General features: G+C 36.1%; 3 protein-coding genes across 4 annotated transcripts; 2 read left to right on the top strand and 1 right to left on the bottom strand.

The window, feature by feature from the left end:
* Positions 1–5,164: 5,164 nt before the first annotated feature.
* On the top strand, positions 5,165–9,737 carry ankra2 (ankyrin repeat, family A (RFXANK-like), 2). The gene is made up of 9 exons (XM_065293471.2): positions 5,165–5,240; positions 6,110–6,487; positions 6,623–6,781; positions 6,991–7,056; positions 7,156–7,253; positions 7,628–7,753; positions 8,375–8,441; positions 8,557–8,637; positions 8,762–9,737. The coding sequence occupies exons 2-9, from the start codon at positions 6,235–6,237 to the stop codon at positions 8,815–8,817; spliced, it is 906 nt and encodes a 301-aa protein (XP_065149543.2). The 5' UTR covers positions 5,165–5,240; positions 6,110–6,234; the 3' UTR covers positions 8,818–9,737.
* On the bottom strand, positions 9,600–15,695 carry btf3 (basic transcription factor 3). Of its 2 annotated transcripts, none has more exons than XM_065266731.2 (6): positions 15,607–15,695; positions 14,734–14,802; positions 14,483–14,596; positions 14,159–14,360; positions 10,899–10,952; positions 9,600–9,971 (listed from the first exon to the last, which is right to left on the bottom strand). In XM_065266731.2, exons 2-6 carry the CDS (start codon positions 14,800–14,802, stop codon positions 9,925–9,927), a joined length of 486 nt encoding a protein of 161 aa, XP_065122803.1. In that variant the 5' UTR covers positions 15,607–15,695; the 3' UTR covers positions 9,600–9,924. The 2 variants fall into 2 exon arrangements, with proteins under 2 accessions (XP_065122803.1, XP_065149544.1); XM_065293472.2 differs by having other exon boundaries at positions 15,545–15,692.
* A 4,135-nt stretch (positions 15,696–19,830) lies between these two features.
* On the top strand, positions 19,831–21,920 carry foxd1 (forkhead box D1). Its single transcript, XM_065293607.2, has one exon. It carries the CDS (start codon positions 20,354–20,356, stop codon positions 21,395–21,397), a length of 1,044 nt encoding a protein of 347 aa, XP_065149679.1. The 5' UTR covers positions 19,831–20,353; the 3' UTR covers positions 21,398–21,920.
* The last annotated feature ends 3,790 nt before the right edge of the window (positions 21,921–25,710 follow it).

The raw sequence follows: 25,710 nt of genomic DNA, 5'->3' as shown, positions 1-25,710 counted from the left end.
TAGAACAGCAGGACGTTCAAGATAAACCATCCACAAAAGCTCCAGCACAAAATCTGAATTCCCAGCATCTCTGTTAAAAGAAAAATTCAACTGACCGGAAGGACATCTAAAGAAGTCCAGTAGGGTCAATGTAAACAAATCCATAGGTTTTACTAGAAAAAAATGACAGCGGTTGCAAGGAAACCATTGCAAAAATACAATTTAAACAACTTTGCAGTTAAAAACTGTAAAAAAAAAAATATGGTGGCATTTTCTTTTTCATTACAGCAATATTTTTCACAATTCTTAACTGTATTTTCCCCAGCGAAGTTTTGTAAATTGTACAATTCTTAACCATGTGTTTAACTGATTCTAATTTAATTTAATTAAAATAGAATACAAATACTTTAATGTAAAAGTACACGTATAATCCAGTTGAATATGTTTGCTTTCAAAAACCATACATTTTACTTTAATTCAACCTTTAAATGTAACGTGTTGTTAAATCTATTACAGTTTTTAACCATATATGTCAAGGTTTTTAGAGTTAGCCTGCAATTAACACGTTTTTACCATAGCATTTTTATTTTCCCCCATTAAAATTACAAACTTTTATCAGACCACCCTCCCACTGTTCCCCTTTTGGCTCCTGACTGAGTCATACCTGCAGTCATTCTTCATAAGCCCTGACAGATCCCCAATATTCCATCAGCATCCAACATGAGCATATTGCGTGATTATTTCCAAGATTGGACCATTTTCCAGGCTTGACCCATGTCTCCATCACGTCAAAAACACAAGAGTCCTCTCTTTTTAAGTACAACTGCACATCTTTTAATAAACTATCTTTTCAAAACTATCAAGCTCTTCAGAAACAACTAAACAAGTGAATTATAAGACGGAAATTCATTTAGTGTTTGGATCATAGAAAGTAGTTTTAAGACTAATTTTAATTTACTTTATTGGACAATCTAATGTATAAATTACACATCTCACCCACTAGTAAATACTAGACTACACTTAATGAGCATACACTTATTTTATTTATTTTAACACATTTTTACAGTACTTAACAGTTTTGGTCAAATGTGTTTACTAAACATGAAATTCGACAGATAGGGAGTGATTATGTCCTTAGACTAAATAAAATAAAATAAAAATAACACAAACAAAAATGCAAGTTGCCCTCATTAACAAGACCCATGTGTATTTTGAGCTACACATAATGATGCTTTATGACAGAAATGATGAACTTTTTTATGACCTGTTTTCCCAAATACATTTTCATGTGCTATATTTCATTAAAAAACTTTCATCATAATATTGCACAATGATGGAGTTGCCTTAAAATGAACTGAACTCATGAATGCTTTTTACGAAGTAGGTTACCTGATGCATATTCGAATGCCAATCTCTTGGGACTACCTCCACATTTTTGTTTAAACTATTAATCTCCTTAGATGTTTAGGAAAGATTTACAACAAATGCTGCATTATGCTGTATGTGTTTGTTTTGGATTACAAGTATTTTGTTTACTTAGATAAATATTTTTTTTTAAACACCTCAAATCCTACCTGGCACACAAACAGTGCTTTATTGTAACTCTCTAAGATGAAGCAAGTACACCAATATTATTAGGCCAAAAATATTTCCCCTAAAATTTGCATTTTTATATTTACATATGGAATGGATTGGACTTATTTACAGGCTGTAAATTCCCTTGGTACAATTAAAGCATTTTAATTGTAAAAAAATATGTGATTCATTAATATAAAATAGAAGAGGGGCTGTTGGTCAAAGCAGGCCTCTTAGTGCCAATGAGAAAGATTAGTACAATATAAACTGCCTAAATCCAAAACAAGGGTTTCAAATATTGTCTTACCCAGCAAAAGTAAGGAAATCTCCACTTTGCAGGTTTAGAAGCATGTGAATGAATTAGCCTCACTCAGTCAACTCTAAACAAACTAAGAGTTAAAATAAAACAAGCCCAGAAAAATTTTTAAATAAATCTGATGAGATCAGGTGCCACAATAAAAATCTTTCTGCGCATGTTTCAAGTGGTTCTGTTGGTCTGATATGGGCTTGTAGGCCTATAACACCATGAGATTAAGTGGTCAGGTGTCAGAGCCTAAACTCAGTGGGTCTTGTAGTCTGATAAAACAGAGCTTTGACAGATTATGTACAAATATTTGTTATATCCCATATATCCCCAAACTGATTAGTTTGCTGCAGCTTTGACAGGCGAAAGGGAGAACACAGGCCTGATGTATGCATGAATGCAGAGCCAGTCAAGAGGAATAGAAAGTCACATAGAATCTATATGTTAGGGGTCAAAAAATTAAAACACAATAGTCAATACAAAAATTAAAATTTGCAGATACAAAGTCATTGTTTGAAACAAATGATTAAACAAATAAATCCATGAATGGATGAAACATAAAATGTGTCTGTACAAATTGTACTCATTTCTCAGCTGTACCTAAACAAAGAATGGAAATGTTATTATCTGTATATTTTTGCAGTGGTGATGTGGTTGGATTTTCGGAACAGACTTCAGTCTATTTTGTTTCCTTTTCACTCAGCTGTTTGGAACAGATTTTATATAAATATTTATCCATTGCTCCACTCCATTCTGAGAACAACTTTGCTAGAGGATTACATATCAACTGACCACTAATTCGAAAATTGCAAAAAGCTTCAATAAACAAATGACAAGAGCTCATGAGCACCCATACTGAGGAGGGTAGTGGGGACATTTGATTACAATTATTGCACTCAAAAAACACCACATCATGTTATCCAATATTTGCTTCAGGGTCATAAATATCTAAAAGAACATAATTTAACTCACTAATGCCAAAAATAAAATAATATGAGGAGCTCAGATGCAAAAGGCGTTAAACGCACAAATTGGATAAGGATAAAATTGGATAACGATATTAAACGAATGCTCTAGGCACATGGGGCCTATATTATACCTTAATCAAATACTTTTGCTTCAAATCCGCTTAATCGCGGCCTCAGGTGATTTGTTGGCAGAATCCATAAAGAATCTGATAAAAAAAAATATTATTTGCAAAAAAACATGTCAGAAAAACATGGCATCTCTTCATATGGCCTATTACCAATGTTCCAATTACCAAAGTCGACCAGAATCTCTGAAAGCATGCACATATATGGTATATATATATATATATATATATATATATATATATACATATATATATATATATATATATATATATATTTAAGAAAACAATAGTGTACCCCAAATTCATGTCTGTGGTGTTACAACAATAGATATCACCCCTTTAAGAAAAGGGGAAATCCATTTGGACTCCCCTAACGACTACAGCCCCATTGACTCCCTGTGCAAATGCACTGATGAAGTTAACAGTTGGATGTGCCAAAACTTTCTTCAGTTAAACAAAGAGAAAACTGAAGTCATTGCGTTTGGAAACAAAGATGAAGTGCTCAATGTGAATGCATACCTTGACGCTAGGGGTCAAACAACTTAAAATCAAGTCAGGAATCTTGGTGTGATTCTGGAATCTGACCTTAGTTTTAGTAGTCATGTCAAAGCAATAACTAAATCAGCATATAATCATCTCAAAAATATTGCAAGAATTAGATGCTTTGTTTCCAGACAAGCCTCAGAGAAACTTGTGCATGCTTTCATCACCAGTAGGGTGGATTATTGTAATGGCCTTCTCACTGGCCTTCCCAAAAAGACCATTAGACAGCTTCAGCTCATTCAGAACGCTGCTGCCAGGATTCTGAGCAGAACCAGAAAATACGAACATATCACACCAGTCCTCAGGTCTCTACACTGGCTACCAGTTACATTTGGGATTTATTTTAAAGTATTATTAATGGTATATAAATCACTCAGTGGACTAGGACCTCAATACATTGCTGATATGCTCATTGAATATAAACCCAACAGATCACTCAGTTCATTAGGATCACATCAGCTATAAATACCAAGGGTTCACTCAAAGCAAGGAGAGTCAGCTTTTAGCTATTATGCCAGTTGCTGCTGGAACCAGCTTCCAGATGAGATCAGATGTGCTCCAACAGTAGTCACATTCAAATCCAGACTTAAAACCGTCCGAACTGATTGCACTATATTTTATATGCACTATTTTAATACTTTTTATTTCTCTTGTTTTTATTCTAATTTTTAACTGTTTTATACTTTTATTCCGGTTTCATTTAAACATTTTCTATTAAAATCACATTTATTTTCTTTTAATTGATATTTAAAATTCATGTATATTTGATTTTTTGTTTTCTCATTTCTATGTAAAGCACTTTGAATGACCTCTGTGTATGAAATGTGCTATACAAATAAACTTGCCTTGCCTTGCCTTACTTTCTGTTCATTGCAGCTGCAGGGGTGCATGGTGAGGGCATTCTTTCTTATTCATTTTCTTAAAGTTAGCTACATTTCTGACAATTTCATGTGCTACACTTTATTAGTGTCTATGGTGTTATGTTTATAACTTGCAGATTTTACATATTTTAATCAAAATTTTGATAAATACATACTTATTAATATTTCCTAAATTTCCCCTAATCTTAAAATCATCATGATGGCAGCCTCTATTTAAGTATTTAAGAAAAGACTGGATTGTTACTGTGACTGTCTTAATTACTTCAAATATTGGTAACACCGTAGACATATAAGTGGATGTTTCGCCAGTGTTTTTTTTTAAATATTTAAAATTAAACATGTTATTAAACTTCAATTTTAATGGATATAACATATTCAACAATTTCATTTAATTAAAAGAAAACAAACAAGCATTTTTACAATTTCTGCCTCTCATTTGCCACCCCAATTTAATTAATCAATTGTGTTAGCAGCGCAAAAGGTTGCATATGTATACTAAAATGTATACTTTGAAATGCATTGTAACTTTTTCTAACTTTTATTTTTCAAAAACTATGAAATTTTGGTGAAATGTTTATGTTCTGTAAAGAGCTACTGATTTCAAGGAATTAATACTACTAAATTAATGGCCTAAAGCCAAACAAAATGTATGTAAATAATTGTATAAATTAGTTAATTTGGTTATAATTTGTCGTTGTGGATTTCAAATAACAATGAACCTGTTACAATATAATTACATAGGCTAGTAAAAGATCTGAACACTTCTGGCTCCACCCTCCCGGGCACGTGATCGTTTGAAAAAACTTTATTCGCATTCACCTCTTGAACAACCTGTCATTTCAAAACACAAGCTATTATTAAAGCGGTAGGTATTTCTGATTATTTTATTTAATATAAAAAAACTTTACAGTTCTAAATAATGCTACATAAAATGCACATGAAATTAAAGCCAATATAATAAACTAGGTTTATCAGCCTGTAAATCGTGCTATGCTGGATATGAAATGCTATGCTGCATATGATCATGCTGCTTTATATGTTGCTAAAGTGAAAGAAACAGCTTGATTTAAGAGACGATAGGTAAAGGGTTCATATATTTTATTGATAAACAGATATTAATCGATATAGTTTGCTAGCGGGTTGACTAGCCTCTTGGTCGACACAAAGTAATCTCTGCGTTGCATGTGATGGTGTTGTTGTTTTCAAGGTCTTTTCCCCAAACGTTTTAGTGTTTAGAAGCGAATAATGCTATTGTAATACAGTAAGCACACTCCCTGAATACATTTATTAGCATCTATGTTAGATTTCATTGCTCTTTATTTTCTGCCATTGTAGTAGATTTGTAAAATAATTCCTATTATATTTTGTAGTCTTCCTGTAGCTAAATCGGTAGAGCACTGTTGGTAGCAGAATGGTTGTGGGTTCGATTACCACACACACAATCTAAACACAATGTGTTTGATACAGAAATGTGCTTGTGATACAGAAATGTTTTCAGTACATCCAATATATTTGTAACACTAGAAATTATCTTTATTACCCTCAAAAGCTTCATATTAGCTGAAAATTCAACAACACGAGCCTTGGGAGACAACCGTAACTGACAGCATCGTTGCGTCATTTCATCACACAGCTATTTAGCTACAGCTGTTAATGTCAGCTACAATGTGTTAAATCTGATTATTTAGAGGTTTTATATTTTCACTAATATGACCATTTCTCTAAATATCCTAGGTACAGTTTAATTCTGCATGGGAGCTGCATTTTATCCATGCTTAGGGGTTTTAACACAGTTTGAGGAACACACACAACAGCCATTCAAATCTTTTGTGGCAAATCACTGATTCTCCGAGAAACCAATGTCATCTGAGGAGATGGAGAGCCTGTGCCCTTTGCCAGAGGTGACGGACATCAAGGTAGAGCCACCAGTCAGCATCGGATCAACGGAAGATGCCAACTCACAGAACACCATGGGCATAAAGTTTATTTTGCCCAATCGCTTTGACATGAATGTGTGCTCGCGCTTTGTGAAGTCTTTGAATGAAGAAGATAGTAAAAACATCCAGGACCAGGTGAACTCTGATTTGGAGGTAGCCTCTGTGTTATTTAAAGGTACAGCAAACAAATATTTGTCATTTCATGTTTTGCAGGATTACATAGTGAACCTAAAACCTATATAAAGTCTTGGAATAAAATCTTATTTGTTTTTTTTTTGTGTCTTTTCTTGTGTCTTTTCTCTCTCAACAGCTGAGTGTAACATCCAGACATCTCCCTCACCTGGGATTCAAGTCAGGCATGTGTACACACCATCCACCACAAAACATTTCTCTCCTATAAAACAGTCCACTACGCTCACCAATAAACACCGCGGCAATGAGGTCTCATCCACACCATTGCTTGTTCACTGTAAGTAGATCAGTAAATGATCATTGTTAGTCTTGCTCATTGTATTTCTTATGTCTTTTTTCTGTTCTACTAATGACCATATCTGGCAAGACTGTCACTCAATGTCACCAAAGAAATCCTTAATGTGTAATTATTTACATAATTCAAAATATCTCAGATTCTAACCTGTGTACCATGGAGTAATAGACTATTACTTACCTGTATTTCAGCACTTTCTATACACCAGTTGGCAGCACAAGGAGAGATGGTGTTCTTAGCAAGTCGAATAGAACAAGGTTTGAGTCTGTGTGTAAAAAGCACTGAAATTTTGTCTTACACAGTAAGGGTGATGCATGCTTGAATGACTGACACTTACCTTCCTGTTTTCCTTTCAGAGTCTGTTATAAACCTGCAGGATGAAGAGGGGTTTACACCGTTGATGTGGGCAGCAGCTCATGGCCAGATAGCTGTGGTGGAGTTCCTGTTACAGAGTGTGCGTGCAACCTCACAATTACCTACACATTCACAGCATTAGGTCTTCTTTTCTGATATCTGTACACCCTTTGCAAGACTGTTTTGCCGCACTGTTTTAATGATCCAATTTGATCTGTTATTATGGTATCATCAATTTCATGTATTAATGTTAAAAAAAAACTTTATTGGCCACTTTGCATTCAAAACGGTCAAAAAAGCTACAAAATAGAGCATGCTTTTTACCAGTAGAGGAAAAACTCCCTCTGTTAGACCTTAACCAGTTGTTATGCAACTTAATAATACATAATTACAATAATAATGTATGGTAAATTAATACACTGTTTCTGGTACACAGAACAGAAAATATTTAATGGATAAATCTACAACTTTCAGGGTGCAGATCCTCACCTGTTGGCCAAAGGAAGAGAGAGTGCATTGTCACTGGCCTGCAGTAAAGGATACACAGATATTGTTAGAATGCTTATCGACTGCGGGGTTGATGTGAACGAGTATGACTGGGTAAGTGATTCACTATTTTCATTTCTTAGGGTCTCGTTGGAATGCTTTAAATACAAGATTTGAGAATGGCCGTCATGTATCTGCCTTTTCAATTATCTTTACACATTCTGTTCATTAAAATGTGTTAAATGGATATTTCACCCAAAATTAAAATCATTTACTCACTCTTAAAACCTGTATACATTTCTTTGCTGCGATGAACACAAAGGAAGATATTTGTAATGAAGCAGAAAATAGGAGCACTATTGACTTCCATAGTAGGATAAACAAATACTATAGAAGTCAGTGGTGCTCAGAAGCTTGAGATGTTAAATGACAGCAGTTTAATTTTTGGGTGAACTATCCGAAAAGTTTTTGAGAAAGATTCTGTTTATGGTTCTGGGAAGTCATAAAACTCACATTAATAACAAAAAATATTTAAATTAATAAATCCTTTATTATACATGTTAGGTCCAGTCATATAATTGGAGTTATTGGACAGTGTTAAAATGCCATTTATATAATGTTTGTGTGTGCATGTTTATTTACACGCAACAATGTATGTTTAATAATTATTTATAAATAAATGGATATATATATATGACTTGTGCATTAATTGTGGTTACTGCACTTTAATTCCAGAATGGTGGAGCTCCATTGCTTTATGCAGTTCACGGTAATCATGTCCGTTGTGTGGAAATCCTCTTAGGTAAAAGCTTAAAATTAATTCTGTTTAATTGTATTGCATTCCTTTTTTTAAGTTTCCTTCATAAGTCCACAAGTTTAGTCTATTGTAGTGTAATAACTATTACTTAAATCACCAGAGAGTGGATCTGACCCCACCATGGAATCGGATTCTGGTTTCAATGCTATGGACATGGCTGTGGCAATGGGTCATCGAAATGGTAACTATAAATGTATTACTGTCAACATATGGGTAATGACATGAAGCATTACATTCAGACTTATAAAGTAAAACATAAATATTAGACCTCAGACCTAACTGTAATCTTTCCGACTGCTTCTCAGTTCAACAGGTCTTGGAGGCACATCTTCTAAAGCTTCTGCAAGCTATCAAAGAATGACCATGGCAAGTGACAATGAGAGAAAGAGAGGAAGTACAAGGGGGCTTAGAGAGAATAATAGTGTTTACGGTTAGTGAACTGATGAAGTTGACAATATTTTGCACGTGTGATACTCACCAGCTTTACAAGTCGTCGTTGGTGTTATATGGTCTATGATTAAGTTTATTACTAGACAAATGTTGCTACATGTCAGAGTGCTTATATCTGAATTTAAGTGTGTTAATCTGTGTGTGTCTCGTTTTGTCGTGATTTCCGTTAACAGATGCGTAGTTGCATTGTGTACTTCAAAATGAACTTGCCGAAAAAAAGCTGTTTCACATCGAATTAATATGGCTCCTAAATGTTAGGGTAACTTAATAATGGATGCTTAAAAAAAAAAATTGGGAAAAAACAGTTGCAGTCATGTTATTTACATCAATGTGTCTACGTATTAATTCAAGTTATAGAAGTTGCAGTTTGTGCTTCTGCAAAATTGGATTCAGATTCAATTTGTACTCTTTTAATGCTCAATTTGGTGCTATGACATTGTAAATAAACCATTATTTAAACTAAAAAACTAGTCTGCTATGTCTTATACCTTGACAAGTTCAAATTTATTTATGCTACCTCGAAATTCTGCTTGTTAGATCCTCTTTATTTGCTAAGTTTTTATAGCAAAAAAAAAAACCCTTACCCTAACCAAATGTATTTTCTGATGTTTTTTCCGCAACCTTAACTGGTTGAAAATGTTAAAGCTAACAAAAGGTTCTGACCTCAACACCAATAAAGACAAAACAAATATGTATTTAATAAGCTTTTTGACAATAGCAAATGTTTATTTCCAGATGTTGATTCGGATAGGCTGCAAACAACTAAGCCTCAGTAACAGGGAAGGTGGAGGCAAATATGCCTCTTATACCGCACAAGCAAATACACACACACACTCAAAAAACTGTGCATGAACTTGTGCGGTGCAAATAATCTCACGCTCTCCGCCTCGACACAATGGGGTCACAGCAGTGCATGAAAAAAGATTTTGGGGTGCAATATGTTTATAAAAGAAACTGAAATAAAGTCCCACATGTCTCTGCTGAGACCGGAGATTTAACGCATATCCTTCCCATGAAGTTAATTAGCCTCGTTCTTTGAAGCCTCATCGAAATTCTCCACAAGATCTGTAAGGAGAGAGAACAATTCAATGAATCAAGATGTCAACTACATATAGACAAGGACAGTTCAAAAGGCATGTGATGACTTGACAGCACCATGCAAACATTGTTTGATAACGACAGGACCAATCTCCTTTATGAAACAACCTGCAAGTGTTTATGGTAACATGATATGAAAACGATAATATCTTTATGTCTGTCCCGGTCGAGAGAGTGTGATTTCCACAGTGAACATAAATGAGCACTGAGAAACTGAGAAGTCCACAGCTGTTAAAACTGAACAACAGTGGATCAAAAGCAGGTTGCCTTTTATGAGATGAAATCTGATAAATGGGACATCAAGAATTCTGCTCCAGGGCGTCAAGAGTGGAAATCACTAACAGAAGGCTGGTTGTTTTCAGAGGGGACACAAAAGGTTGAATCTCCGCAGCGGGCACAATGGCTCAAACTGTTAACCCTTTTGTCATCACAAGGGAGAGCTAACTTTGCAGTGTCAGAGATGTTGGGTGTTAGACTTGGGTTACCAACTAGATTCTGGTCATAGAGAGATGTGGGGAATTAAAATGGTAACCTTATGTGTTGGATGACTTTTTAAAAAGAGCAGCAATCTAAGCTTTCAGTGCTCAAAAACAAAAGTTAAACCCTCATCTTTGATGCCACTGCATGAGCCAACAAACACCTGCCTAAATGCGTTTTTGGGACATCACCACACCACAAGCAGAGCCAGTGCTCTAACAGAAGCACTTGTGCTGTGCTTACAATATATCACACATACAAAATCCCATAATGTAATGATTATGACGTTTAAGCTAGAATGCAAATAAAATATCTAAAATACACAAGCTATCAAGAAAACCCACCAGCAAATTAGTATATAGGAATTTGTGTTGAGGATTATGACTGGGATGGTAAGGTTTATGATGACATACTGACCTGGAACTTCATCATCTTCCTCTATACCAGCTACGGGGGCCTTTCCATCACCAGCTGAAACAACACAAGAAAGGTTTAACATTTGATATCCACATAAACTATTTTAAGCAACAAATTGTTGGGTGACTAGAGCATTTACTGACATCACGGAGAGCATTTACATCACAAAATAAGTGGATGTTTTAACAAAAATCAGCATTACCCGTTTACATGCAAATCTATAAACCGGCTATGCAGAAAATGGCGTTTAAACAGAATTTGGAGATTTTTCAGGTTTTTTTGCAGGCAGTGATGTCACCGCATATAGTCCATCTTGTCATTTAAAAAGGCAGCGAGAAATCTCAAAAGCTATACGGTTTTATCTTTGTTAGCAAAACCTGTCAATTTAAAACAAGTTTTTAATTTCTCTGTCATCTGCTTAAGTTGAGAGCAGACTTGTGTTACTTCACAAATTTGTGAAGATTATCTTTAAAATGTGGAGATTTGAAAAAAAATTGTAAGAACACTGGTTAAGGCATTAACATGTAACAAAACTAGGGAAATGGACCGAAATCTAACCGTGTCTGATTCCAGCAAAGTAGGACTCCAAAAAATATTTACTACCATGGTGATATGACTAAACCATATAGTGGATTTATCAGCTCAGATGTTTCATCCTAATTGATTGTAAGATTTACAAATGCATCAGGCTAAACAACCCAATTAAGATTTTATTAATGCATGTATTAAAAAAATTATTAACTACACCTGTTAACAAAATTGAATATCATTCACGATATACATGAACAACATTCATAACCTGATAAAGTTCAAACAGGGCAAAAAAAGGTAGGGTTTGTGTGACTTTGAAAGTGGCATTGTTGTTGGTGGCAGATGGGCTGATCTGAGCATTTTAAAAACTCCTGATCTATTGGGGTTTTCACACACAACCATTTCTACTGTTTACAGAAAATGGTCTGAAAATGAAAATATCCAGTGAGTGGCAGTTGTGTGGATGAAGATGCCTTAATGTCAGAGGAGAATTGACAGACTTCAAGATAACAGGAAGGCAACAGTAACTCAAATAACCACTCCTTAATACCAAGTATGCAGAATACCATCATTGATCAATTAACATATCTAATCTCAAAGCAGATGGGCTATAGCTGCAAAAACCACACCGGGTGCCACTCCTGTCAGCTAAGTAAAGGAAACTGAGGCTACAATTTGCACTGGCTTACCAAAATTTGACAATAGGAGGTTGGAAAAATGATTCCTGGTCTGATGATTATCGATTTCAGCTGCTACATTCAAATGGTATAGGGTCAGAATCCATCCTGCCATGTATCAACAGTTCAAGCCGGTGGTGGTGTTACTGGTGTAATGTGTGGGGGATATTTTCTTGGCATAATTTGGACCCCTTAGTACCAAATAAGCATTTTTGAATGCCATGGCCTACAAGAATATTGTTGCCGGCCATGTCTGAGGATAATGCATCATGTCACAAAGCTCAAATCATCTTAAAATGGTTTCTTGAACATGAAAATTTGTCCGCTGTACTCCAATGGCCTCCACATTTACCAGATCTCAATTCAATAGAGCATCTTTGTGATGTGGTGGAACGGAAGATTCACATCCTGGAAGTGCAGCCGAAACATATGCAGCAACCACGCGATGCTATCATGTCAATAAGGACCAAAAACTTAATGTTTCCAACGTTTTGTAGAATCAGTCCCATGAAGAATTAAGACAGGATGCAAAAGGGGTTCTGACCCAGTACTAGCAAGGTTAATCTAATAAAATGACCAGTGAGTTTATGTTGCAATGTGATTATTTAGGATCCAACTATATTCTTAAAGGGGAAGTCCAATCTAGACATTTTAGCCTGTTTATCACGGGTAATTTATGTCCACTTTGCATTATACATGAGGAAAAATAAATAAATTTGCACGATTTCGATTATTAGATTGATAGTGTGTTGAAGTGGAATTTTCGTAACGTCTTTAATGGACACAATTAACCAGAATGCACTGCGCGAAACTGATTCATTAGCTCCACCCACTAACCACTGTTCGATGCAGTCGTCAGGTTTGTTTGACTTCATGCGGCGCCGCAGGAACCGACAGCTGGATGACATCAAGGTTCCGCGAAAGGGATTTAAAAGCAAACTCCTCCGTATGATTTCGCGAATCGCTCTCGCGGTACTTTGACGTCATCCCGCTGTCGATTCTTGCAACGCCACATGAAGTTGAACAAGCCTAATAACTTCTTTTACCGCTCAACTAGCTCTCAAATCAACTCAAGTCAACTTGAAGTTAGCCGGCAGACGAACGCATCCAAAGAGTAACTCCGCTTTAACCGTCTCTGAGGGGGAAATCACCAAAACCCTCGATAAAAGATGACTAGAACCTGTGCAGTATGTGGATGTAAGGACAACAAATTCAGGCCACCGGGAGTTTTTATTGTTGACATCAACGCGACTTTCAGCTGACCCACCACTACACTACTTTGAATATGCAGCCAGCACTTTCGTCAGGAAGATTTTGAGTACTGTTTTCAGCCCAGTTTTTCCGCGGACTCAGGTAATGTAAAATTGTTAAAATATCTAAAACATCATTTGGCTTAGTTGTTGCTTGTTTTGTGTAACTACGGTAAACATACTACGTAGAAAGTTATTATCATGTTGTTGTTATTATAAACACGAGCAAAGCAAGCTAACGTTAGCTCCTGTGCAGCTGTCAATCAAAAACGTTATCATCTACTGTCAATCATCTCGCCTCAAGACCCGCCCCCATTTAGAACATTCAGAATTAATGTAGTCGTGCATTTTTCTTCCGGTGATTTGATGACGCGTCAAATCACCGTTACTGTAGCAGTTAAAAGCTTTAATTTTTTATATGGAGTTAGTACATTTGATGGCAGCACAATCAACTACATATATGGCATGAAATATAGTGTTGGAGCATAATGTTGTTTTAGGGTGGACTTCCGCTTTAAGTGTAGATGCAGCAGTGGCAAACCCAACCCCCATACATGAGCTTACACCTGTTGTCAGCACATGCACAACCAACACTTTGGGTGTTTAATCACTGTGCTTATTCGACATTCAAAACGCCAAATAAAAACAAACTGGATGATCTATAACCTTTGCTTCCATTTTGTTACAGTAGCACACCATCATTAATCAAACAAGATCCTTCAAGTTCTATATTTTGTCACAAAAAGAGTTGCATTAGATGAGTTAACTCTTGGAACCCAATTTCAAAACCTAAATCACACACCTTGTTTGGGTAGGGCCTCAGCAAGTCTGCGCAAGCTGGTCAGGCTGTCAGCACCCAGCTGATTAAGAATAGAGGGCAGCATCTCCGTCAGCTGTTTGGTCTCTGCGTGGCCTGTGATGGTGAAGGTGTTGGCTGCCAGTGAGGCCTGCACTTTGGGATTGTTGAAGTGAATCACTGTGCCCTGGTTTGTGAACATGTTCACCTGAAAAGCAAGAGTGTTGAACAAACTTTCATTGAAAGATGAATTGAAAAACATAATAAAGCCAGTGCAAATTAAAAAACAATAACAACAGTAGTGCATTTAGCAGAATAAGACATTATTACCTCCTCAATGCCAGAGATGTTATTTACTCCCAACTTTTTCAGCGAGAATTGAAGCTTTTTATCATCTGCAGTGGCTGTTCTGTGAACGACCTTCTTCTTTCTGCGGGCAGTGCCCTATCAAGACATAACATTGATACAAATGTAACAGACTTTCTGCTTATCCTGTCTTAGAAATGTGAATATCTATGAGTGTCAATCAGCTTTATGTGCAGATTTCTCTTAACCACCTAAACATAGCAAAAATCTTTTACCTTTCCACCAATGCGGACTTGTGCCTGTAACTTGGCTAATTTTTCTTGGTTCATTATCGTTTCTTTCATCTGTAAAACACAAGGCATGGTCAGTGATAGTGTTAAACAGATATACTGTTGAAATGAGTTAAAGGGGTGCGGTCTGAATCACCCGGACAAGCAGACTTTACTTACGCCCAGAATTTTTATTAAAAAATATAACAGATAAGCCGCGTAAACAACTTAAACGTCACACTCGGGTCCTTGCTCAACAATTTAAGTTCAAAGACAGAAAAAGTCGAGCGTAGCAGCAGTAAGTAACTTAGAGGTTTTAAGGCCTAACGAGGAAAAGATAGGAACTGGTTTGTCACGACAGAGGAACACGAACGACCACCTGACTGAAACATTCAAATGGAGGCAGCTGTCATTTACTCATATAACCCTTACAACTTATTCACCCAACCAAGTTTCAGACTAACCAAGTTTATCCAATTAATGCGACGGTTTGTCTGCGAAAACTCTGATCACAAAGGAAGAAGTTAGCCAATTGAGAATACAGAGAAGCTGAATGTAAATTTAGTAACAAATAACTTCATCAACAAACTGTTAACATCAGATATTTTTATACAAAAGCAACAAATGTGAGGTAAATCGGTGGCGCCTGAAGACTCGTGCCGTTTGTTTGCAGTAAGTTAGCAGCAACGCTAGTCTCGTGCGCTCTCAGGCCTGTCTCCCGACAGGGCCGATTCTCACCCGAGCCGACTGCGGCATCTTTTCACGGATGAATCCTACAAAACATCAGTCGCTTTTGGTAAATAAGTTACTTATTTACCTTGAGCCTCGGAACGAAGAGTGGTTGTGCAGGAAAAATAGTATTTAGAGCTCCTCACTGACCTGCACGCCAGCAGCAAACACACGCGGAGAGCAAGATGGAAGCAAGAGAGGAAGACGGAAGTGACGACACGACTGAAATGCGCTGCAGTGGGCTGGAACAACAGTGCCTGCCTTCCTGCACTCTGGGCAAGAATAGCCAGTATGGTCGGGTCTTTTGGTGTCAAGTGAGTTATAAATTACACAACAACAATAATTAATGACAATCTATGATTCAACTACAATTTTAAAATCTATTTTATTCCTTGCATCAGCTGCGGGATAGTTCATGTCTTAAATGGATAGTGCACCTTAAAATGAAAATTCTGTCACCATTTACTCATCCTCATGTTGTTTTAAACCTCTATGAATTTCTTTTTTCTGATGAACACAAAAGATGATATTTTGAGAAATGATGGTAAACACACAGATTGTAACCACTGATTTTCATAGTAGAATAAAAAATAGTAACCATTGATTTTCATAGTAGGAATAAAAATATGATGGAATTTAATGGGTAGGCTTCAACCGTGTGCTTACCATCATTTATCACAATACTTCCAAAATATTTTGTTCCTACTACGGAAGTCAATGGCCACTATCTGCTATGTGTTTACCATCATTTCTCAAAATATCTCCTTTTGTGTTCATCAGAAAAAAATCATACAGGTTTAAAACAACATGAGGATGAGGAAATGATGACAGAATTTTCATTTTAAGGGAACCTGATGTAACCAAGATGTACAAATAAAAATGTGTAAAAAAGTCTGTGGAGTCAAGCAATTGTTTTAGTTCAAAGATGACCATACGTTTATAAACGTTAATAAAATCAAAGGTCTGTTTAAGTGGGGGCTCATGGAAAATCTAAAAAGTGCAATTATGGCTATATAGAACATGCACACTTTTCTAAAACGACAACTAATTGCGTTTAATGTGCGAATCACCAATACCGAATACTTAATAGAGGAGAATAAATATAATGTAATTTACCAAATATAAAATATAATTTACCAAATGTATGTTTTGCATTTTAAATTAATTGTACACCTCGCGTAATCCACAAACCTAAACATTTTAAATTAGCTTATATTGATGGCATTTGTCATCAGAGCCCCCATAACAGTTGCGTTCGATCATTCAGTGCTTTCAAGTTATCCCGTGGCACGAAAAGCGTATGTGGCTGAACCCTTCAGGACTTTAGAAACACTTCAGATGTGGTTTAAGCTGGTTTAACCACACATACGAGCACTGACCCGACTCACGTCGCCCAGTAGCTAGTCAAAATTCTTAGTTATTCACTCACACGAGCATGACAATTATGAGGAGCCAACAGAAGCGCATCACTTCCAGTCATTGTGATGTCCTGTGGCCGGTTGAATAAACATAGCCATGACGTTAAGACTGCGTCTTAAGAAAGAGTCTGACTAACTTGCAATTAGTAAGGACTAATCAGTCTTATTATTTGGATTTAAAATAGACCAATCTACCTTTAGTAACATACTTAAAACGGTTATGATCTTGAAGAAAAAAAGACTAACTTTTAAGACTAGTCTTAAAGGTTTATGCAACAGCCACTGAAGATAACTGTGCATATTGCACTCCCAATGAAAATTGTTCAACAATCAGCCATAGTATTCAACGTATTCAACATAAAGTAGGCTATTTTAATAAGAAATTGATTTGCGATCATGTTTGCAGCATTTATTTAAACTCGAAACTATCTTGATATTATTTTTCAGCTAAAAGCAACTTAAGTTCATTTTCCAGAAACTTATTTGACCAAATGTTTTGCCCAGGCTATATCTTTGCATACCGTGTCACCTGTAAGGCCAATATATGCTACATAGATGATTGCCGTTGTGTAACCCAGTGGTTCCCAAACTTTTTCAGCGTGTGGCCCCCCTTGTGTGCGGGGCATTCCTTAGTGGCCCCCCAAAGAAAATTTGTGACAATTTTTTTTTCTAAAACTCAACATTTTAATTAAAAAAACATTAAATTATACAAAAAAGTAGTGATTATTTAGTAGCCTTATTTTTTTTTAGGTTTAATTACACAGAATTCATGATAAATTTATGTATTTCATAAAATGTCATAAAACTGGGGCCCCCCTGGCACCATCTCGTGGCCCCCCTGGGGGCCCCGGCCCCCAGTTTGAAAACCACTGGTGTAACCCACAAGGAGAATATATTGTGTTTCACTTGCAGCATAATTAACAACATCGTCATTTTGAGCACAATTTAGATTTAGCTATAGACTGTGTAAAGATACTTATTGTAAAATTATGGTACGATCTTGATTTCTCTGTCGTCCGCGTAGTAGTTGTTTCAGTACCTGGCATTTCTAAACATTTATTTAGTTCTGGACAAAACATATTGAATTTTAATTAAACTAAATTAAAGAAATTAACAAGGATAATTTGCAAACATCCAAACATATTTAAGAAATAAAGGAAAATACAAGAGACTACATGAGACTACAATGAGACTAAATGATTACATTTTTCATTTAAATTTTTATAATTAAATAATACATTGTTTATAAAGAATAGTAGTCAAAACAAAAACTATATTCATATGTAACTATTATGGATTCCATCAAACCCGTCAGAGATTTTGTTTATTTTATTTTATTTCTTAATAGGCTTAAAACAAAAAAAAATTAATCGTGGCTGGAACTTATAGATAAACAATGTGAACAGGTCAGAGAATGATCAAACGGCCGCGAGATGGCACTCTTTCAGCTCTGGATGAAGTAAATATATGTTAGGTCCACAAGCCTGACCACATGAATCACCATAAAATGGCCATCAAAACGGACCAGATGTTTTTGCCATCATACAAAAATATCCTTAAACCCACTGCATCCTTAAAAGAACCAACATGGGACTGTAATAATAAACGAAAAGATAATTCATTTTGAGAAGTTTGAAAAGTTTTTATTTTAGGTCGTATCCACGAGTTTCCATGGGTCAATGTTGTGTGTCTTTTGGACAAGTATGTTTTCATCACTCCTACCACAAGTTGTTTTAGTAGTAACTTTAAATGCAATTTCTCTGTTTTACTGTTTTTTTTTTTCTCTTCTTTTAATTGTTAAAGCTAGTAGAAAATAAGTTACTGCTTAGCCACTCTTTGTTTGCTTGTGAAATATATTACAATAATACTATCTGGATATTAAAATAAAGCTATAAGTATTTATTATTATTATTTTTATTATGATTTTTGTTGTTATCATAGAAAACCAATTGTTAGGTTAAAATTAATATATTGTGTTTTGCACTGGCATTAGTACCTAACAGTTAATTTAATTTTTATTATTTAATTTATAGATGAAAATTAATTGATGAAAATAGCGAGAAAAAATGCTATTTAAATTATATAATTAAAAATATATAATTTTAACTTCAGATTTAACAGCTGATGGATTTTCTCTAATTTTGTGAAAACTTGCATTCTGCTTTAGACTCACTGTGTAAAAAAAAAAAACATGAGAAAGAAACAGACAGATGACAGAGACAGACACTTGCCTTAAAAAAAAATCAAATAAACAGTGTAGGTCTGTTTTTATCAAAAAATCTTTTTGAAAGGGATTATGTGTTTGCATTTAAATATGTTTAATATTGAATAATAGATGAATACATTTTAACTTTCCTATTTTAATTGTCGGTGTCTGATTGTGTATTTCTAAGCAGTATTTTATACCATATCGTAATTATTATCAACAGTAAAGTCTTTTGTGTCATTTGTGCATGTTGGACGCATGTGTCATTATGAAAACAGAGCACAAATTGTTTAGGTGACTATATTTAAAAAATAAAATACTGAAAAAATAGTCTAGTTTATAGTCTACTGTAGATTTCAATTATCAACTTAAAATTTTAACCATGGATACGACAATTTGTATCACGTGCGCAAGTGCACCTTCTTTTCACAGGCTCGAATGCTTTTTCGTGATCCGCGTGACTGATGCGAGTTAACAGCTGACTTTTTTCCATTACCAATGGCTCGCGGATGATCTGGAGCACTCCCGTGTCACGCAAACTACTATGCGTACTGAGGCGGACATAAAAGCCAGCGAATATGTGAACGCATTTAAAAAATCCACTTAACTACAATTCCAACCCTTCCAATGTCCAGGAACCTAACATTAAACGCAATCCCCAAACGAAGTTAATTAAACAATTTATTGCTAGTTTCATTTTACTGTAAAAAATAAATAAAATATAATAATAGGGGAGGGTCCTACCATTACGGCGTGCTTAATGCGCTGAATTTTGTCGAATCAATAGGTTGTTGAAGAAGACAGCAGCAACATTTTATCCAGGAAATGAAAACTCCAAGAAATAATAAGCACTAAATATACGAGCTTCACATGATGGTTTGAGTTATTATTCAAAGATCGCTTTCTGACTGATATTCTTTATCTCCTCCATGGCAATGGTGACGCTTTGTTGTCATGTGATCAGGGAGGTAGTATAAAGCGCCAGGAAAGGTCCGCCCTCTTTGGAATCCTGGTTTGGCCTTTAGGAGGGTCTACCCCTATACTCCCCCGACAGAATAAGCGTGTGGATGTTGGGATCTAACCGACCTCTTGATTCAAAGCCGACACTGATCCATTAAAAGCCTATGGCACTGGTGGCACGCTGGCACGTCCTCTCTGCCTGTCGCGCATCTGCCCAAAGCGTCATATGAGCTCTCTCGAATCGAGAGGGCAGGTAACAGGCTCAACACATCCAGCGCGTACGCCGTAACCCATCAGGGACCACGAGAGAGCCATGACTTTGAGTTCTGAGATGTCGGATGCGTCCGTGCTCTCAGAGGAGACCGACATCGACGTGGTTGGGGAAGGAGACGATGACGGCCACACGCGCTCCTACGTGGACGAAGTGGCTCAGATGCACGACGAGATTCTGCTCAGCGGTTCCCCACCTTGTGTGGACGCCTCCGCCGCACGGGACCCTTACAAGCCAGCGACCAAAAACACCCTGGTGAAACCCCCATACTCCTACATCGCACTCATCACCATGGCAATCCTCCAAAGTCCCAAGAAGCGTCTGACGCTCAGCGAGATATGCGACTTTATCAGTAACAGATTTCCATACTACCGGGAAAAGTTCCCAGCTTGGCAGAATTCAATTCGACACAACCTGTCCTTAAACGACTGTTTCGTTAAGATACCACGGGAACCTGGGAACCCCGGTAAAGGCAACTACTGGACACTGGACCCAGAGTCAGCAGACATGTTTGATAACGGGAGCTTTTTACGACGTCGGAAACGCTTTAAACGCCAGCAAGCGCCAGAACTTCTCCGGGAACACGGAGGCTTTCTCCCCGCGACCGCTGCGTACGGGTACGGACCTTACGGTTGCGGATACGGTCTACAGCTTCAGTCCTATCATGCACATACTGCGCTTCTTGCCTTTCAGCAACAGCAGCAGCAGCCGCCATCCGCGTCCCGGCATCCTCACACCGGAACTCTCATCCCCGCGCCTTCCCTCATGCCAACCACTACAGAGCTCACCTGTTCCCGCTTCTATCCTCCTCTAAGTCCCGGTCTCTCACCCCCTATACAGACTGCGGCTAAGTCCCCGGTTCACCGTTCACCCTTTTCTATAGACAGCATAATTGGGAGTTCTTTAAGCCCAACGCCATCGCACTGTGCCTTACGGACTTCCCCGGTGGTCCCGGTGCTGCCACCGACACTCGCGTCTCAGCACTCCCCAAATACGCCACGTTCACTACCGGGAGTCTTGCACGGACCGACCTCTTTACACGAAACTTACGCAAACAGGATTGTCAGTGGCACAAGTGGCTGTTAATTTTTTGTTTTGTTTTTTAAAGCGATACACTCCTGTGTTTAAGGTAGGATTATTTTTGTATTGTTTATAAAGAGCAGCTGAATGTTGGACATTAACACTTTCGTGCCTGTATTCACGCTGTAAAATAATAAATATATATTTATGTTAACATGTTTAGTTTAATCTAATTTCTGCCCCCACGAACTTTTCGTCGTCAATGTGATTGTGGTAATCGCTGCACAGGGCGTCTCAGGACAACATTTTTGAACAGGCGATAAAATAAATTGTCAAATGTCTACAATTATATATTGTGTGTGAAAACACGATGTTTTTTGTTTAGCAATTTGTACTTTGTAATGAAAATTCAGGAGGGTTAAAATCAAGCATTTTTATACAACGTGTACTTCTCAGTAGCCTAATAAACGATGTACATTCTTTGATATTGTATACTCGGAGTGTGATATTTTTTACACGGTCTGTTTTTCAATAATAAATATTGTTTTACAAAGCAAGATGAGTGGAAATTACCTTATTGATAGGTTCAATTAAATCATCAAATAATATAACTGCAATACAATGCCTTTGTATGTTGTATTAATTAAGTGAAAAATAATTTAACCAAGGCAGAAAAACGAACTAATGTCGGGATATAGTCATTGATAACCGTTAATCAGGCTTTATCAGTATAGATTTTAAAGAAAATGTTACAAACATATTTTATTATGTTTTATAAATATTAATTAATTAAACCAGTGAAATATTTAAAGCGATGTGGTAGAAAATAAATAAAGAACAAGATGATGAATGAAAGCAAAAACAAGAGCAAACATTTTAACCAACTCTAAGTGGACAAGACTCTTTACACGTGACTGTAGTTTTCGCTGTGGTAGCTTTTGGAGATGGCGTCATGCATTACTCGAGGAAAACCATGAAAGAGAGTAGAGGCCCAGTTAAACTAAAACATTTTGTAAAATGACAAGCAATATCAAAGGAGTTTTCTTCTTAGCCATAACGAGTTACATTCGGTAGGTGACTTACTCCAGAAAAAAATTCCCGGATGCATATTTTAATGATTTTTGATTACTGTCTAGATGTGTGAACTGTTGTGGTCATTAAAAAATACAAAGTAAGTGATTTGACACTTTTGTACATTTGTGTCACCCATTTATAATTTATCAATGAAAGGACAATGTGTGTTGCTTATCCAAACACTGTAAAATTGCCTGCTTTGAAGAATCTGAGTGGTGTGGGTGCTTGACCTTGGCTTGACAACACGGTGGAATAGGCACGCCATTTCAGAAACTGTATATAGTATAGTATGTTTTGTAGCTAAGCTTAAAATAAAGTTAAAATAAAGTAATTTAAAAGTTTATTAAGATACAGTTTATAAAACAACCAGGTAGCTAGAAATAGCATGGTTAAATTGGGACCGAAGAAAGAACAAAATGGCTTAAATCGGGTTATATATATTTGTTTATATATAAATTATTATTGGTTTACTAAATTCAGTCATTTAGACAACACTGTAGTGGAACTACATAAATATAACAGAAAGGTAATAGGCATGGCCTGTAAACTATTCCGTAAATCTTTGCAAATAGTCTGCAATCATTTCATTAAATCAATAAATTTTATTCCGCACGAGGTGGCACATTTAGAGACAGACCTGCATATTTTATATACGATAGTAACTTTTAAAATTTCTTATTCCTTAATTTCAGAACATCCACTCATCACTATAGACAACAGAAGCGGCAGTGTCGGTTTCACATCATGGCCTGCATATCGCATGTTCTTTCCCACATTTATCTCTGTAATTACTACCCAGCGACAGCATAGTGTCACTGGGGTGAGAAACGTGTTGTTTCCCTGCCCTCAGGTCGATGATAATCGGCGTGATCTGAACCAGCTGGCCCTGTCCATGGGAGTAAACTCTTCTACACTTTTTCTTTTTGTCATCTGCGGTCACTGTAGGGGCCAAAATTTATTTTACACAGTGGGCTAGAGACAGTAGTAGAAAAAACGGTCAGTTTAACAGACGGCGAAATGTTTTTTCTTATGGGGATGGGAAGAAAGCCAGTTTACCCAACTTTAGCAAATGCCACTGGGACCTATCATAATTCTCTTTGTATTCTTATACAGGATAATTGTTTCTAATTACAGAAACACTTATTTTAAAGGGCCGACAATTGAGACCGAAATGTTTCACATCAACAGATGAAAAATATTTTAGGCAGTAAAATGTTGACCAAACTCAGAGGGTTTGCTTAAAATGAACTATTACTGATTAAAATTACTAATTTCAAAACATGTATTTTTGTTTCCTGTGGAGACTCCGCCAAAGAGCACAAAAAACGGGGTATATCTTGAGTAGACGCAAAGGAAATGCACAGATAGTTCAGTAGGCCAATGGGACAGGAAACGCTCGCACGCTTACATGCACTCAAAGAGAGTAGTGCCATAGTGATGTAACCATGCTTGCTGGAGACAAACATAACGAGGGTAAACAGTCCACAGACAAAAGCTAAACATAGATGAAATTTTATGACACATATCATGCATTTACCATAATATACAATTTCCTCACTTTTAAATTAGAGAGCATCCATCCAGACGTCATTTTGCATGTGTAAATGATTTTTATACGAGCGTCTTGATGTTGATCATAGTAGACAAGCTAAAAGAGGAAGCAACCCCGATCTCGGGTCTCAAACCGGGCCAGTTTTGCTTTCAAGCACCAACGGGATATATTTAGGCTACAGGATGCTCTTTAAAATTATATATTAATTTGGACATTTGGGAGCTATTGCATCGTCATTTTAAAATAATAAGCATGCACATTTTATCCCCATATAGGGCGTTTATTAAAAACACATACGCACACACATCATTGGACACAAGAGAAGTTTATATAGGCCCATCTTCTAATTCCATCTGTTTTTATTTACCATTAACCTAACTACAAAAATCTATACACATACACACGCCTAACTTATTAATAGATAAAAAATATATGTCAGTTTATGTCAATGCGATTATACACAAGCATAGGGTTATCAAAGCAGGTGGTCAGTAGTAGGCTTGTAAATGTTATTGTACCTTCTATTATTATTATGCTTTTATACCACCATTACACGAAAGTATATCTCATTATAGTAATTTAAAATTATTTTTCATTAAGTGCAACCCACATTATTCATTTTCTTCTCCAAGTTTATCCTGTGCAGTTAAGTTGCTATTTTCGGCGATTTTCATCTATAATAATAACTCGGGTTATAAAAGCTCTTTTACGTGACTTTATGACATTAATTCACTAACTGCACTGTTTAGTTTTTATACAACATAGACATAGACAGATCTTGATTAAACAATTATGTACAATATAAACAAAACCACAGTATCTCGTCACAACGTCACAAATACAAGTGAATTGCATTAACATACTTAAAAATAAATTAGCTAAGCTGTTGAGGGATTAAATAAAAAAAAAGAACTCATAAACTAAGCAGCTTAATAATAATAACAATAATAATAATAATACATTCATACTAAATATATTACGTGTATACATGTATACAATACAAATAAATTAGAATTGTTCTGTGTTGTCTTATTTGCTTGCTTTTGATTTCCGCGTCTTTGCTAATTGCATATCTTTTGCAAATTTAATAAAAATCCGTATTGTTTTTTTTAAGTGTTCCAAACTGACAAAATAACTGTTTGTCTATAGAACAGACAACAAATCCAGAGACCAAATCCCCCACAAAAAAGACGCAGGTATCGACGTAACAGCTAAAGCCTCGCCGCTTAAATAATATCAGTAAACACAAACAGTTATTTTACCCTTTTAAACCCTCCGTATCATTTAAATGTCAAAAACATTCCACGTTTTGTTTTATTTCTGCTGTCAGAAACATTTTGTGCTATTTTACACAGCTTATATTTACAAAAGAAATAGAGGTAACATAATTATATACTGCAACAACAAAAAGTTATAAAAATAATCATGTAGAAGACAGATATATGATGAATAAGAATTCTATAATAAATACATTTTAAAACATGAAAAAATAACACATTTTGGCCTTTAACTTTCATCAGCAAAACTTTATTTTATTTTTTTCGATGAAGCGTTGAAAAACTTACGGGATAGTTTAGAAGTTAAAGAGTTAACAACTGAGACAGGAAGTTAAAGATTGAATGCTTCACAGTGAGTAAATGTTTTTGTTGCCAGCATCAAAAAAATAAAAAACAATACACAAACATAGGTGGTCAAAATGTTTTACTCTTACATCCACAAATCTGAAACTGAAAATGGTTTAACGCTAATAAAC

The sequence above is a fragment of the Paramisgurnus dabryanus genome, chromosome 5 (genome assembly GCF_030506205.2).
Source record: "Paramisgurnus dabryanus chromosome 5, PD_genome_1.1, whole genome shotgun sequence".
NCBI classification, from domain to species: Eukaryota; Metazoa; Chordata; class Actinopteri; order Cypriniformes; family Cobitidae; genus Paramisgurnus; species Paramisgurnus dabryanus.
The sequence above is the reverse complement of the archived record's forward strand: the minus strand, read 5'-3'. Positions and strand labels throughout refer to the sequence as shown.

What these genes read in the sequence shown, in the direction of transcription:
- ankra2 (XM_065293471.2), top strand. Translation starts at nt 6,235, where the DNA reads ATGTCATCTGAGGAGATGGAGAGCCTGTGCCCTTTGCCAGAGGTGACG. An exon ending in CACACCATTGCTTGTTCACT is followed by an intron (nt 6,782 to 6,990) that starts GTAAGTAGATCA and finishes CCTGTATTTCAG; the next exon opens with CACTTTCTATACACCAGTTG. An exon ending in GGCAATGGGTCATCGAAATG is followed by an intron (nt 8,638 to 8,761) that starts GTAACTATAAAT and finishes ACTGCTTCTCAG; the next exon opens with TTCAACAGGTCTTGGAGGCA.
- btf3 (XM_065266731.2), bottom strand. Translation starts at nt 14,802, where the DNA reads ATGAAAGAAACGATAATGAACCAAGAAAAATTAGCCAAGTTACAGGCA. An exon ending in TGAGGCCCTACCCAAACAAG is followed by an intron (nt 10,953 to 14,158) that starts GTGTGTGATTTA and finishes GTGTTGTTTCAG; the next exon opens with CTGGTGATGGAAAGGCCCCC. An exon ending in GGAAGATGATGAAGTTCCAG is followed by an intron (nt 9,972 to 10,898) that starts GTCAGTATGTCA and finishes CTCTCCTTACAG; the next exon opens with ATCTTGTGGAGAATTTCGAT.
- foxd1 (XM_065293607.2), top strand. Translation starts at nt 20,354, where the DNA reads ATGACTTTGAGTTCTGAGATGTCGGATGCGTCCGTGCTCTCAGAGGAG.